The 14,432-nt window shown below is 47.7% G+C and overlaps 6 protein-coding genes across 6 annotated transcripts; 3 read left to right on the top strand and 3 right to left on the bottom strand.

The window, feature by feature from the left end:
• Positions 1-1,661: 1,661 nt before the first annotated feature.
• FPOAC1_012404 (uncharacterized protein) lies at positions 1,662-3,055 on the top strand (the record flags this gene model as incomplete). Its single annotated transcript, XM_044856760.1, has 2 exons — positions 1,662-1,758; positions 1,809-3,055. The coding sequence occupies 2 exons, from the start codon at positions 1,662-1,664 to the stop codon at positions 3,053-3,055; spliced, it is 1,344 nt and encodes a 447-aa protein (XP_044704073.1).
• Positions 3,056-4,509: 1,454 nt separating this feature from the next.
• FPOAC1_012403 (uncharacterized protein) lies at positions 4,510-5,864 on the bottom strand (the record flags this gene model as incomplete). Its single annotated transcript, XM_044856759.1, has 4 exons — positions 4,510-5,186; positions 5,243-5,277; positions 5,380-5,696; positions 5,745-5,864. 4 exons carry the CDS (start codon positions 5,862-5,864, stop codon positions 4,510-4,512), a joined length of 1,149 nt encoding a protein of 382 aa, XP_044704072.1.
• A 531-nt stretch (positions 5,865-6,395) lies between these two features.
• Positions 6,396-7,382, bottom strand: FPOAC1_012402 (uncharacterized protein; the record flags this gene model as incomplete). The annotated part of the gene is made up of 1 exon (XM_044856758.1): positions 6,396-7,382. One exon carries the CDS (start codon positions 7,380-7,382, stop codon positions 6,396-6,398), a length of 987 nt encoding a protein of 328 aa, XP_044704071.1.
• A 980-nt stretch (positions 7,383-8,362) lies between these two features.
• On the bottom strand, positions 8,363-9,784 carry FPOAC1_012401 (uncharacterized protein; the record flags this gene model as incomplete). Its single annotated transcript, XM_044856757.1, has 1 exon — positions 8,363-9,784. The coding sequence occupies one exon, from the start codon at positions 9,782-9,784 to the stop codon at positions 8,363-8,365; it is 1,422 nt and encodes a 473-aa protein (XP_044704070.1).
• Positions 9,785-10,473: 689 nt separating this feature from the next.
• On the top strand, positions 10,474-11,514 carry FPOAC1_012400 (uncharacterized protein; the record flags this gene model as incomplete). Its single annotated transcript, XM_044856756.1, has 1 exon — positions 10,474-11,514. One exon carries the CDS (start codon positions 10,474-10,476, stop codon positions 11,512-11,514), a length of 1,041 nt encoding a protein of 346 aa, XP_044704069.1.
• A 1,563-nt stretch (positions 11,515-13,077) lies between these two features.
• FPOAC1_012399 (uncharacterized protein) lies at positions 13,078-14,187 on the top strand (the record flags this gene model as incomplete). The annotated part of the gene is made up of 1 exon (XM_044856755.1): positions 13,078-14,187. The coding sequence occupies one exon, from the start codon at positions 13,078-13,080 to the stop codon at positions 14,185-14,187; it is 1,110 nt and encodes a 369-aa protein (XP_044704068.1).
• Between the last annotated feature and the right edge of the window lie 245 nt (positions 14,188-14,432).

Below are 14,432 nucleotides of genomic sequence, written 5' to 3'. Positions count from 1 at the left end.
TAGTTACTTACATATCAAGAGTCAAAGCTGAGGTTGATTGATGTACATACGAACTCGGGACATCCTTGATGCGTGATACAAACCAAGACCCTGGGTTTTCAAGGGATGAGATTATCTTGTCTTGCAGCAACAGCCCAAAGGTAAAGAAAGGTAGCCCAGCTTTCAGGGGTCCAGCCCAGACTAGGCCAAGATAGATAGTGCCGAGATGGTCTGCGCCTCTCGTCTCCTCCGTCTGTCTTTGCCTCTCATCCTCACCTCCCCCTGCTCTTCCCCATTTCCCTTATCAGTATTGCCCGCAAAACCATCGGCAAACGTGCCGAGAAACTTTTGAGTCTGGATGGGATGTTGTACCTATTTTTACAAAAATATTAACCAACATTGCTACTCGAGGCTGGTAAGTTTCGTATTTCGCCATGTTCTGGAATTCCCTCAGCCTCTTTTTTTTCCTTTCCTTGACTCAAGGAATTCTAGTTGGTTCAGTACGAAACCAGTTGACGAATTCAAGACGGTGCGTGTCAGAAGAGGGTGATCGTCAGGAACTCCTCGTCTCTGACTGGTTGGCTTCTGCATGAGGTAGGGAGTTTCACAATGAGATTCGTCATGAAATGTTTTGGAACTTTACGGATATCGATACATACTGTGAGAATCTCAGTGACAATAATAAATGTATATATACGGATAATATTCAACATGTTTGATCTGGTATGTGAATAATGTTAATGGTGCTATACGAGAGACGAGAGAAAAGACGTCATGGCTAGTACGGTTCGTCTAAACATTATCCACATTGCCACACTTCTCAGCAGCAGATCATCACGGAGTATTAACAGAATCCGATTCTCACTCGACATGGGTTTGAGTTCTGAATGACCATCGAGCCAAGAAGCTAAGATTATCTGTACGAATTCGTATCTCGCCCAGTGACTCTCTACCCGAACCAGCCCAAGCGACTGATAGGCAAGCTCAACATATCATTTCGTCTATACACTTTTGTTGAAGCAAGATACGGTACAGCCAGTCAGTCAGCCAGTCTGTAAAATAGAGTAAAAGTTTAGTTAGGGGAGTTGTGTAACTCTATGTTGGCTGACAGTAACAAGTGGCTTAACCATAAACTGTCAGCCTCCAGAGTACGTACCGTACCGTGTCGGACCATCAGCTGTCTGATGCTTTTCCCTCTTTTTCTGTGTCTCGTTCGAAACCGGAATGTCTCTCGATTCTGTCTTCTCATAACATGACAGGGGGCTTACCCTTGGCCCTTCTTGGCGGGAGGGCCCTTACAAGGGTCAGGTCAGGGTCAGGGGTTGAAGAGATCCACAAGATCGAAGCGCCTTCAGACTCTAGTCTTGTCTTGTCTTGTCTCGAGACGCCGAGACCAAAGGCGTTTACCATTAAAACATTGACTGTTCCCTCGTTTTCTTTCTCAGCTTCGTAATTGTATCTATCTATCTGTTTATCATCACTCACACGCTTTTAATACTCCTCTTCCGTTTTCTTTACAACACTCTCATTACTAGACATCAAATCACTGTCGCTAAAGAGGTTTACACACTATCACTCTTATAAGTCGTTGTCTCTCTCGCTCAGACACTTACTTGACCACAACTCGAATATATATATAAGCAACACATACACACAACATACACACAGACACAACAGCAGCAATGCTCACAAAAGTTTTCACTACTGCCGCCATGGCTTTGGCCTGCGCTGGCATGGCTTCCGCACAAACTTTCACCGAATGCAACCCTTTGAAGAAGAGTAAGCTAACCACCCATCTCACAACCACTACGCATACTGACACTTCATAGCTTGCCCTCCTAACCCTGCTTTTGGAGACAGCAAGGTTCAGTGTGACTTGGCCAAGGGCGAATGCGGTGCTTTCCACAACATGATTGCCACAGAAATCAAGTACAGCGAGCGAGGTGCTCTTTTCCGTATCAACAAGGAGACCGAGGCTCCCACAATCCGATCAGACAACTACCTCTTCTTCGGCCGTGTCGACGTTGTTGTCCAGGCTGCCAAGGGTCGAGGTATCGTTACCAGTGCCGTTCTTCAGTCTGATGACCTCGACGAGGTGGACTGGGAGTGGGTTGGAGGTGATGATGCTCAGGTCCAGTCCAACTACTTCAGCAAGGGTGACACTACCACATACGATCGTGCTCAGTACCACGCCGTCGCTGCTCCTCTGACCACTACTCACAAGTACTCTCTTGAGTGGACATCCACCAAGATTGACTGGCTTATTGACGATGTCGTTGTCCGCACCCTCAACGCTGCCGATGCTAAGGGCACTGCTGGTTTCCCCCAGACTCCCATGCAGGTCAAGATGGGTACCTGGGTCGCCGGTGGCAAGAACAGCAACGAGGGAACTCGAGAGTGGGCAGGCGGCTACACGGATTTTAAGCAGGCTCCCTTTGACGCTTACTACCGCAGCATCACCATCGTCGACTACGCTGGAAAGGACGCCCCCGGCCAGAGCCCTGGTGCTAAGGAGTACGTCTGGACCGACAAGTCTGGTGACTGGGAGAGCATCGATGTCAAGAAGACCCTGTCCGATACTGATGGCGAGGACAAGACCAGCGCCACCACCACTGTTACCAAGGCTACCCAGACTGCTCAGCCTACCAAGACCAAGACCGCTGAGCACACCTCCACTGTTGTTGAGACAACCAGCGCTGTTGTGACCAAGACCAAGACTGCCCAGCACGAGTCCAAGACTCATGAGACTCAGACTGAGTCTGCCAAGGAGACCAAGGAGACTAAGATCACCGAGGTTGCTACCACCTTCTCCACTGCCACTGCTACTGCCACTGCTGTCGCCAGCACCATCGTGGCTTCCGAGGAGGCTGCTGCTACAGCCACTGAAGGTTCCAGCCCCAGCCCTGACTCTGGTGTCAACTCTGGTGCTGCTGTTGACAAGGGCACTCCCTCAGGCTCTGCCACTGAAGGAGCTTCCAGCGACACTACTCCTGTCGCCGTCAGCTCTGGCTCTCGTATGACCGGAAGCATCATTACTGCCTTTGCTGGTCTTATGATCGCCCAGATCCTCATCTAAACAAGTTCGCTTGTTGGATTTCACGACACTTGGGGCGTCCCGAGAGCAGACCATTCTAATTACACCCTTACTTCGAGTCGATCCTTACAATGCTTGCCAAGGCAACCCACAAACCTCTTCGTATCACTCAGGGTGAAAAAGAAAGAAAGAGACGGGCCAAAAACATAAAAACACGCTAGGGAAAAAACAGGTTTACATGGAAGAGGGCTCTTGGCAAGCAAACATTACACACGTTTTTAACAGACCTAACGTTTTTTTAATGAGGACCTGCTCTCTTGTGTCCGTCTGCAGCTCATTACCCAGCACTTCCTTGGCTCCAGGCCATTCCGGAAATTGGGTTTGGCTGTTTGCGGACAATGACGGGATGAAAGTTTTTGCTTCTATACGAGAGAAAGAGTTTCTACTAGAGATGGACATGACATTGACAGATGGAAAAGAGACCATGTATGGCTTGGATGAATTACTACTTTTCGGCACTGGGATTTGAGATTTTATGCGCACGATACCTATTTTTTGGCAGACATTGGGGAACAAATGAAAACAAAAAGCAATTGATTTGCTTAGAGACACTTTTACTTGGCTTTTCCTTGGTGAAGTTTGCTTTTTGATACCCAAGCACTTGGCTCATTTCTTTCGAGGCTGGGCGTTGAGTAGAAAAAGACGCCCGCATGCGGCCAAGAAGCCAACATGTAAGGGCAGTTCAGTAAAGGCAAGATCGTCGTCAAGGGAGGACGTAGCGTTGAGGGCTAAATATTGGCAATGGGCTGTAAAAGATAAGACTATTGATCAATGGTACCTAGGCTAGGTTGTACGTATGGTATAGTGAGTAAGTGAGGCTGATCTCGTAAGAGGGAAATGAAGAGTCTTGGCCTGGAAAGACATAAACGGATAAGTTCATGATAGCGATGTCTTGGTGGTGAGACGTGGCTTGTATTGTTTGTTAAATTGTGTCTCGTCTCTCGGGACTGTCGATTGAGTTTAACTATGAGATATTATGAGTGGCCAAGACTTGTTAGTACGACAGAAGTAAATAATGTAGTGACAAGATTAGAGGTTCTCACTTATCAAGGACCATTGACAACAAATTGGCTTATCTAGAACTTGCTTGCTTCTTCTTTCGTGGGTGGGTGGAGCGGATATGCAGGTACACAAAGGTTATCACCCTCCATAATCAAGCCTTGCATGAACAAGCCGGTCCTTGCACTGGTTTAGTACAAGTTGATAATATTTGACTACAGCGGCTACTGAGTAATAAAAAAGTTAGCTTCCTAAGTCTTGGGGTATAAAGATAAAGTAATCTAAAAGCTATATCTACTGGCAAGAGATTAGAACTGGAAGCATATACTGAAACTCAAGTTTGTGTTGCAAAGAAAAGCCTCTCAATTTCGAGCTCTGAATTAATATAGGATGACTGATCTAATCTACTAAACAACCTTTCAGGTCTAGGTCTAAGTCTACAGAACACCACACCAGTTGCCCGGAGTTGACTCAGTGCCAACATCGTCGAGGACCCCAACATCTGTCCACGCCTTCTTGATCACCTTGGCCGTCTTGTCATCAAAGAGCTCCTTTGCACAATCAATCGTCACATCAGCAAACTGTTTAAACGTACACTTGGGCTCTATCTTGCCTGACCTCATGGCTGCCCACCAGATCTTGCCAGCCTTCTCCCAAGAGTAACCGCCAAATGCATTGGAAGCAAGATAAAAGGCTCGATTCGGAATTCCTGAAAAGATGTGCACTCCACCGTTGTCCTCGAATGTCGTCTTGAATTGTTTCATGTGAGCCACCTGAGGATCCTTGCCGAAAATAGGATCGTCGTAGGCTGTTCCAGGCTCCTTCATGCTTCGTAGGGCAGTTCCCTTGACATCAGGAAGAATGCAGTCTTCACCAATGAGCCAATCTGCGACTGGGGATTTCTCATCCTGGACTTGTTGTTTGACCATGATGCCAAAAACATCCGAGATATGCTCGTTCAAAGCACCGGCCTGGCCATAGTAATCGAGAGGACTTGTGTTTGATGTGACTGCATGTGAGAGCTCATGCCCAATGACGTCGATACATCCGACAAAGTTGTTGAGGAACTCGCCGCCATCTCCAAAGACCATCTGAAGCTTTTCTGGGTCCCAAACTGCAAGACTTGTCAGTAACTACATGGTAAGACCAGGCCCTTCTGAATTTACTCACAAGCGTTTTCGTACTGTTTTCCAAAGTGGACAGTACTGATGACATCCATGTCCTTGTTGTCGATGGAAAGCCACTTCTAGTGCTTTTTGTAAAAGTCCAATACAACACCGACGTTGTCAAATGCTAGGTTGACTGACTTGTCTTCCGACTTGTCAGTTTCCTTTTTGTTGTCGCGAACAAGCTTGCCGGGAAGCTTTTCTTCGTTGGTGCTTTCATGGATGTCGTAAATGGCACGATAAGGACTTTTGGGTGATGGCTTTGTTGAATCTTGACCTGAAGCCTCCAGCACTTGTTGAGACCCGGACTGGGAGCCTTTGACCTTGCCGATGATGGTCTTCAGATGTTCGAGGCTATTTCTAGCGCTTTTGCGAGAGCCCTCGCTGGCATCTGACTCTGCAATGTTACGTAGGATATGAGGAGGGACTATGCTTTGCCGAGTTGTGGTTGATTGACACTGCAGCATGTTAATGTCAAGGTGAGGTGAAGACGTCGATAGCCTTACCCTGGCTTGCAAGACTCTCTCTGTATGTTCGAGAGTGAGCTGTGCTGATCGGGAAATGTGCTCGGCAACAAGCTTGTTTTGTGCAATCGCACGCAAAAGGTGGGGAGGGACAGCAACCATAGTGATTACTTTAATGGCTATTTTGGCGATGATTTTGTTAATGATACAAATAGGTGAGTGATGTTGAAGGAATAAGAGTCAACAAGCAAGTATGAAAAGGAAGTGATGTTAGGTATACACGGTCCCTGAGATTACCTTCCCAAAACTTTGTGGTTGTGAAATGCTCTTTTGGAAGTGGCAGGTGCTCCTATGTTCTCCCTCGCCCTTGTGCTTACCTTGGTAGGTACCTGCCTCTTAGATAGGTAGTATATATCTCCTTTTCTTCTTCTTCTTCTTTTTCTTTTTTTTGGTATACATAACCTTTAAACTCTACTCCCTCCTTCGTGAGATCCCCCCACTGTGTTCTCAACCATGTTATCAACTGGGGGACACAACACACCTGGCCAACAACGGGAACTATGACATTCCAAGGCATCACAACCCGATGTTTAGGTAAATCAGGTACCTGATATATGTCAAAGTGGCATAAAATGTCTATTTGGTCTAGAATCTTGTTTCTAAACTCGGCAGATCTGACTACTATGCTATTATCTAGAGCTTAAGTGTGTTTCCAGCAACGCCAACAACAGCAGCCTTGACCTTGGAGGCACCGACAAGAGAGTACTTGTAGGGAATGTCAGACTTGGAGATGGAACCCTTGGGAGCATCGTTGGTAGAGCCACCAAGGTCGACATCGTTGACAGAGATGCTTCCAGTCTCCTTGGAGTCCTTGGAGATGAGAGCCTTCTTGGCGTTGCTGAAAGCAGATGACTCAACAAGGACCTGAGCACCCATGCGAGAGTTGACACCGGTGACGCTGATATCCTCGTAGTAGTTGTTGAAGACGTGGACGGTACCGAAGCGAACAGAGGGAGCGCGAGAACCAATGTTGGACCAGTGGTTGTTGGCATAGGTGACGTGGAGGGCACCAGTGTCCTCGCCAGCGTTGCTGTCGGAGTGGCCGACGAGGGAAGCCTTGTGGTGGTCGTGGAGGTAGGTGTTGGAAACGGTGACCCAGTCAGAGGCGTGGGTGACATCGAGGAGACCGTCGTAGAAATCCTTGTCCTTGGAGAAGTCGGAGGACAACTCGCAGTGGTCGACCCAGACGTTGGTGGACTTTTGAATACCGATGGCGTCGCCGTTGGCAGCTTCGACGTTCTTGATGGCCAGGTTGCGGACAATGACGTTCTTCTGCTTGTTGATGTAGAGACCGATGTTCTCGAGAGAAGCACCCGAGGCACCAACAATGGTCTTGTCGGATCCGACGCGGATCTTGTTGTTACCGGTGAGCTTGCCCTTGACGTAGATGACCTGCTTTCCGTCCGACTCGGCAGCCTTGCTGAACTCGGCGAGGGAAGAGACGGTCACAGTAGCTCCTCCGGCACCACCAGTGGTACCTCCGTTTCCGGTGGCGTAGCCAATGTTGGCAGCATCAGTGATGGCAGCTCGCTTGCCGAGAGTCTTGCCAACTTCCTGGACGGTGGGAGTAGGAACAGCGCTGGCCAGAGCGGCGAGGTTGAGAAGACCGAGGAACTTCATGGTGATGTTTGTAATGTGGAGTAAATATGTATTGGAAAAATAAAGAGTGAAAGTCAGAACCGGTCCAACAGTAACGAATGTATGTGGTTAGGAAGAGAGATTGAGGATGGAGGATGGAGAAGAGAAAGGTGACATATTGGCTGTCAAGACCTCACTTATATATAAAAGTGAAGTCATCACAACTTTTAAGTTCTTCATCGCCCTGATTGCCGAACACGCGGGACCCCTGAAACGATAGATGGTGATGTGCAAGTGTTATGCTATTCTGGGATCTGAAACCTATTTACACGAATGAGAGAATTCTCCGGAAGTGAAACAGGCACGAGTGGAGTGGGAATTACCGGAGATCATAGTGGGATAGAAAACGATCAAGATGCCTGAATAGGAAATTATCAGGATCTGACAGCCAAGACCGTTATTTCTCTTGATAAAGCTTAACAAGATGTGGGATTTTGTTTACAATAGGGTTGAAAATAAGCTTAATTGGATTAGTCTATAACAGTGTCATACAGATGATCAAGTCTACTATCTAGATAGATAGATGAAAGCCAAACAGAGAGAACTATAGTATATTCTACGGGCACATTCATTCTAGAAGTAATTTTGTTAATGTTGCATTCAATGCAAACTCTTCGATTCAAGGTAGCATGTCTTTAACATATGAAACACAAGTCCGCGTTCAATCTTGATCTCTTGACCTTGGCTCCACACATCACCAGGGTCTTGGGTATTAATCAATGCGCGAATACGCGCATTCTCATCAGGCACGTATTCTAATCAATCAGATTATCTTGTCCTGTCGAGGCCGACAAACGTTATGCCTATACCGGTAGCACGGACAACTCCCACAACCCGATCTAATACCGTAATGTCTTCAACAGCTGGGATATACGCTGACAATCATACCCACATCCCAACTCCTCGGAGATGACTTGCCAATCAATCGCTTCCAATCTCATCGCCTAATCACGATCATTCACTCATATCGTCTGATGTTGAGAAACCCTTGAAGCTTCTTCCGCAATCCACTCTAGAATCCCTTCACGCCGTAACTCTTTGGGTACTCTCAATAGCATCTCTCGCACGTCATTGACAGTCAAGTCATTACAAGCCTTGACTACACCCTCCAGCTCTTTCCCGAGATGATGTTCTCCAGGCCCGACCACTACCTTGAGCTCAATATTTGACGCCCCTGCTGCAAGCCATAGGACTACCAATTTCACCCCCGGGTCACCACCAAAAGCACCGCAGCCCCAGAGACCAGTAAACACAGAATCACCGTTGTAGGAGGTAAACCCGTTTATTGCCTTGTTGATCTCACGATCGATGTTCTCGGGATATAGATCGGGTAGGTCGTTACTCGATGAGTGTTCGACCATGTCCATCTCCAGAGCGTCCATAAAGACAAGACGTCCTCCTTGCCAAGGTTTCTGGTTATTAAGAGATAACACAGGACGGCCCTCCCACTCGATATTACGCCGTTGACCTCTGACATCCACCATTGCTCTTGCACCCGAAACGGTGATGACTGTGTTGTCAGTCAGATGAGGTGCTACTAGAACAACAGGGTATGCCTCCGGGGCAATACCAACGAATATCTCTTCCTGAGTAGCTGACTGGCCGAAGCCAAGGACCTTATTTGATGAGACAACGACGGCCCCTCCTTTCCCTTGAACGTGAGGGTGGTGGGTATCCGACGTGTGGATGTCCAGGTATCTAACCTGCACTGGTTCCAGTTTAGCAGTGGACAAAGACACTTGACTGCTCTGGTGAAGCTCGTATGAGACGGCGCTGTGAATCTCATCTGGACCAATTTTGTAATCCTCTAGTAGATCTTTTGCTGTTGGCAGATCATCAAAGTATATAAATAGAGCCTCAAGGTACATCTGTACCGCAGTGGGATGTCTCTGCTCCGATGAGTACCAGATACCTAGATCTTGGTAACCATCATCACTCCTCTGAGGTACCGATGAACAGAGAAACTGGTGGGCCACAAGACAAGCGACTTGACCACGGCTCAAGCGAAGCGGAGAGTCTGCTCGAAGAAGTTCAAGTTGTCCATTAGGGAAATAAACCGGAAGATCAAGGGCAATATCTCGGATCTTGGGCCATGTAATATCAAGAATCTTAGGTTCATCTTGGTCTTGCAGGAACTTCTTCAGAAAGGCATAATCCCCATCTTGACATGTTTCTGCATTTGCGGAAATTGTCTGTAGCCGGTCTATGAGTTGCACAATACTCGACAATGGAGTGCTGATAAGGTGACAAAGAAGCGGCCAGAATGGAACTTTACCCTCGTCATCCTCTTCGACTTGTATATCGTCGGGTAAGTCGCTAAAGCGGTCGAGAACTCGGCAGGAAGTTGAGTTGGGAAGAAAAAATGAAGGAGACCGGGATGACATTTTGACACTTCTTCTATTAGTCGTACAGTACAATCAAAATACTGATGTTGTCTTCACAATATAAGAAGATATAGTCCAGTGTTTCTGTTTGTGTAGTTGGTCTTGTAGAATATGACTCTTCGCCGATGATTAACCCCACTTTCTACACAGAGTAACAGTAGATATCGCGATATCCAAGTCTTTATCTTGCAAGAACTACATTGTAGTCGTAAATACACAACCTGGGTTATCATGTTGTTGGGTACGTGAGCTGAAGAGACAAATCATTTTTCTTATAAGATAACTCATATAGTCTTGGTGTAAGTTCTCGTTCTGAGGCGATCATGGACCGATAAACGGTACCCAACAGGTGACTACATTATTTTAGATAAGAACCTCTGTTATTTGCGAGTCTTATCATAGGTACCTACCTTATTACTGAAAGTGATGATAAACAAAATGTGTCTCAAGCTCCCGATTAGTGTCCACCAGAGGTGGGCAGGTGATTCAGTATCTCCTGCCTCGGTAGTTGGGTGGCAGTGAGCTGTAAGTCAAGGAAGGTGCGACTTCCCATACCTACCTACCAAGACGAGAGAGACTTAACCACCTCTAAGCATAATGAGTGCACCTCTAATTTAAAGACTGCATCGTTCAGTTCTTGTTACAGGAGTTAAGGAGATCCCTCTCAGTCAACTCAAACATCAAGTACCATGTCGGCATCACAGCAGGCGGCATTGAACTCGCAAAACCTGGTCTCACAGCCCTTGCACGAGATTCAGATGCGGTATCAGTTGGCCAAGTCAACTTTCAAAGTCCTCTGCGAGATCAAAAGCAACCCAGATACTTTCGCCCTTCTCAAGAAAGCCTGCTCTGCGACCGAATTTAATACTTTCCCCATCCGAAAACATGAGACCGCCTTCTTCCGAGCAATCAACGAGAGCACAGGCATTCCCTTTCCAATCCCCGAATTCATATCCAAGCCATGGCACAAAGTCATCCTTCTCGTGCAGATCGACCTCACCAAGTCTGGCTGGCCAAACAAGCTGAAAGGGGAAGCTCGAAAACAGCTATACCAAGAACTCCGCCAGATGTACAAGCTGCTTGATCGCGTTCTGAGATGTCTGGCTGATATCCTTGGAGAGAGGGGCGATGGAAGAGGACTCCAGACAACTCTCGACGTGCTGAGAAGTGTCAAGGCTGAAGTTTGGGAGAAGAGTGACAACCATCTCTTACAAGTGGAGGGTATTGGTCCGGCAAAGAAGGACAGGCTCGTTCGGGCCAATATTAAGACAATAAAAGAATTGTCCATGATGGAGTTTTACCACATTGAGCGAATTCTCAGTCGAAACCCACCTTTTGGCCAAACGCTGCTGCACAAAGTAGCAGGATTTCCCATTCTTACTCTCGACTTTGAAGTGATCGGTCAATACAACCCCGAAACTCCAACATCGTTACCAGAATCTGTAACTCAAGCTGTAGGTGAATCGCTCTGGATTGCTCGAGCTGTCCTCGGGTTCACCAACGAAAAGACGCCTACTTGGAAGGGCAGCACACCCTGGGCCACTTTGGTGGTCGAAGGGGGTAATGGACGACTTGTCTGGTTTTGGCGAGGAAGCGCAAAACGATTGGTCGGCAGCAAGGAGATTATCATCGGGTTGAGTGCCAAGAGTGGCGAGCAACTAAAGGTTTCCTTTGCTTGTGAGGAGATTGTTGGGACTACGGTGAAGATGGATGTTCGGGTGGGAGCTTGAGTGTAAGTGGATGAGAATATGGCCTTGAGCTGAGGTACCATGTCAACAATGTGGGGGATTAATGAGAAGTTTGCTAGAGATGGTTACATATGAACACAGTTCACTTTGTTACTCGTTATTGAAAGTTGCTCTTGCTGTGGTTAGATGTGTCTACATAAATACTAGACGACACAGCACACACATTTTAATTCTTCATTAATGCTTCCCTTACAGGAGTGATGGCGAGGTAGACTTCAAGTGTTGGAGCAAGGATGAGAAATTCAATGACCCTTCATCAACACCATGCGAGCATCCGTAATTTGGTTAGTATTCGTGCTAGCAACGCCACCTCCACCGCTCAGTGCACAAGGCATCTGGACCATGTCAGCCATTTTAGCTGCATCCCAAAAGACCCTACAACCATGATGAAAATGCGGGAATTTTCGCATAATAGGTACCAGAGAAACAAGCCAAGGCACAGGGTCTTGATCAGCCTTACAAATTTGGCTTTCCTTCCTCTTTCCAACTAGAATTAAACTCTATTCCAAGGATATGAATGTCACTGACGAGAAGCCATATTGGGACCTCGATTCTGCTCTAGTGCAAGTGGCTGACCCTCACCTGTTTTGATCGTCGTAGGGCAGTTACTCAATCATGTTAGTGCACGAAAACCCGTTATTGTTGAACGGGACCCTGCAGCGAGAAATAAGAAGCCTAATCTTAACGTTGTAAAGTGGCTGTTTCACTTTTTTCAGCCCTTTTCCGTGTAATTCGACTCAACTCATACCCAACGGCCAACCTCGCAGCATACTTGGGTTACACTGCAGTACAAGCTTTATGAGAGTGACAGGGTTCTTCTAAGTCTTGAGGCCTTGTGACCGATCTTCGTCCAAGGGATCGTCGTTTTTGCAACTTCTTTCCTATTAAACTAGGATAGGCTATCTGGGATCGGTGCAGGGATTAAGCAAAGCTGAACTTGAGGTCCCCACCAACTTAAGCCAGCAACAACACTTTTTTTAGTCTCTTTGATGATCTGGTAGATTTCCGTTACATTGTCCCATCCGGAAACTGGTTGTGCCGTCTGACGGTCTCTCGCACTCATACCCTATTTGGGATGAGTCTTTGGCGTCGACGCAGATCTATTCAGGTCCCAAGCACTAACAACACACAGTCGATGATCGTATTCTCGTATAGGCAAACATATGGCTGCCTACCTTTATAGTAGTGAGGCACAGTATTGTGGCGACAAGGAACAACTTGTATTGGTGGATGATCCTTCTCTAGTACAAGCGGATGGAGTACCCGCACGAAGTCATCGCGAAATGGGGTTTGCACCTCTGAACCCTGGAGATATTTCAGTGGCGTTGATTTGACGCATTAATTAGCACTGCTATACCCGGCTAGTATAGTAAACCTGGTAAGTGACTCGACGGAAGGCTTTCAGCCCATTTCTCTAGTAGCTGCCTGTTAGCACCCGCAGTCTTATAAGACAAGAGGATGCCCAGTTTACAACTGTTTGCCTGGTCAAGTCTCCCCAAACCACATACCCCTTGAGACTCGGTTCATGCACACTTCCCTATAACAATGTTGCGCTCAACCCTCCTTCTCGCCCTTGCGGGCCTGACAGTCGCAACAGACAGCGTCTACTTCAGTGCCAACAAAGCAGACAAAAAAGGTCTCCCCCTTCTTTCCGGCTTCACTCCCCGTCCCCAATTTCTCAGCATGGCGGCGGCGGGTTGTGAGGGAGGCACGAAAGCATGCGGCAACACTTGCATCGAATCCAGTGGCGAGTGTTGTAGCACTGTATCTGGAACGTACTGCGAAGATGGCTACCGTTGCCAATCTACCGGTTGCTGCGAGGACGGGAAGCTTTGCTCTGGTCCACCTTCGGGCTGCACAGACGGCAAGGAGATGTGTGGCTCGTTTTGTATCCCTGAGGGCAAGGTCTGCTGTCTCACAGGCTACTGTGATCAAGGCGAGAAGTGTACTTCAGACGGCAAGTGTTCTGCCGGAGGCTCATCCGGAGGGAGCGGTGGTTCTTCTGGTGGTTCCTCCGGTGGTTCCTCCGGTGGTTCCTCAGGGGGCTCTAGTTCCTGCTTGAGCTTCGAAGAGACCTGTGGTGATGGCTGTATGCCCAAGGGTATGGTCTGCTGTGACTCCGGGTACTGCCTCAGCGGTCAGACATGCACATCTGATGGAAAATGTCGATATGGCTCTGGTAGTGGCTCTGGTGGTTCATCCAGCGGCAGCTGTGCCAGCTACCAAGAAACCTGCGGCGACGGTTGCATGCCCAAGGGAATGGTCTGCTGCGACAAGGGATACTGCCTGTCGGGACAGATCTGTTCCAGCGACGGTACTTGCAGATACAGCAGTTCAAGCGGAGGTGGAAGCAGCGGCGGTTCAAGCGACGACGACGATGATGACGACAAGCTCACCTTTACCCGAGAATCTGCAACACGAACTCTCGACACTCCCTCTTTCACTGCTCCTTCGATCGAACCCGCCCCTACCATCGGCGACGATGATACTTTCCCTACATTCAGCTCTCAGCCCATACCCACTGGCCCAAGGGCTGGTGGTGGTGATGGAGATAGCAGTGGAAGCAGCACTGGTGGAGGTGAAAGCAACGGTGGCTCGGTTGTTCTGCCTAGCTTGTTTATGGGTGTTATTGCTTTGATTCCTCTCCTTCTTTGAGTTGCGATCCGTAATAGGCAAACCATGTCGGAGCAAGATATCTTTTGTCATTCCAGCAGGATCTTTTTTCGTTGTTTGACATGTGATCCCACGTACCTAGGTATGGAAGAGATGGAAATAATGAATCATGTTACCACGAGAAGAGTTTCAAGGAATAGTTCGGTGGACTTGACTTTATCTGTAAATATTATACCCCTAAATCAGAATGAGCATAGTTTGACCGAAATCACCTCGATTATGTCCTT

The sequence above is a fragment of the Fusarium poae genome, chromosome 4 (genome assembly GCF_019609905.1).
Source record: "Fusarium poae strain DAOMC 252244 chromosome 4, whole genome shotgun sequence".
NCBI lineage: Eukaryota > Fungi > Ascomycota > Sordariomycetes > Hypocreales > Nectriaceae > Fusarium > Fusarium poae.
This window is presented reverse-complemented; position numbering and strand designations above follow the sequence as displayed.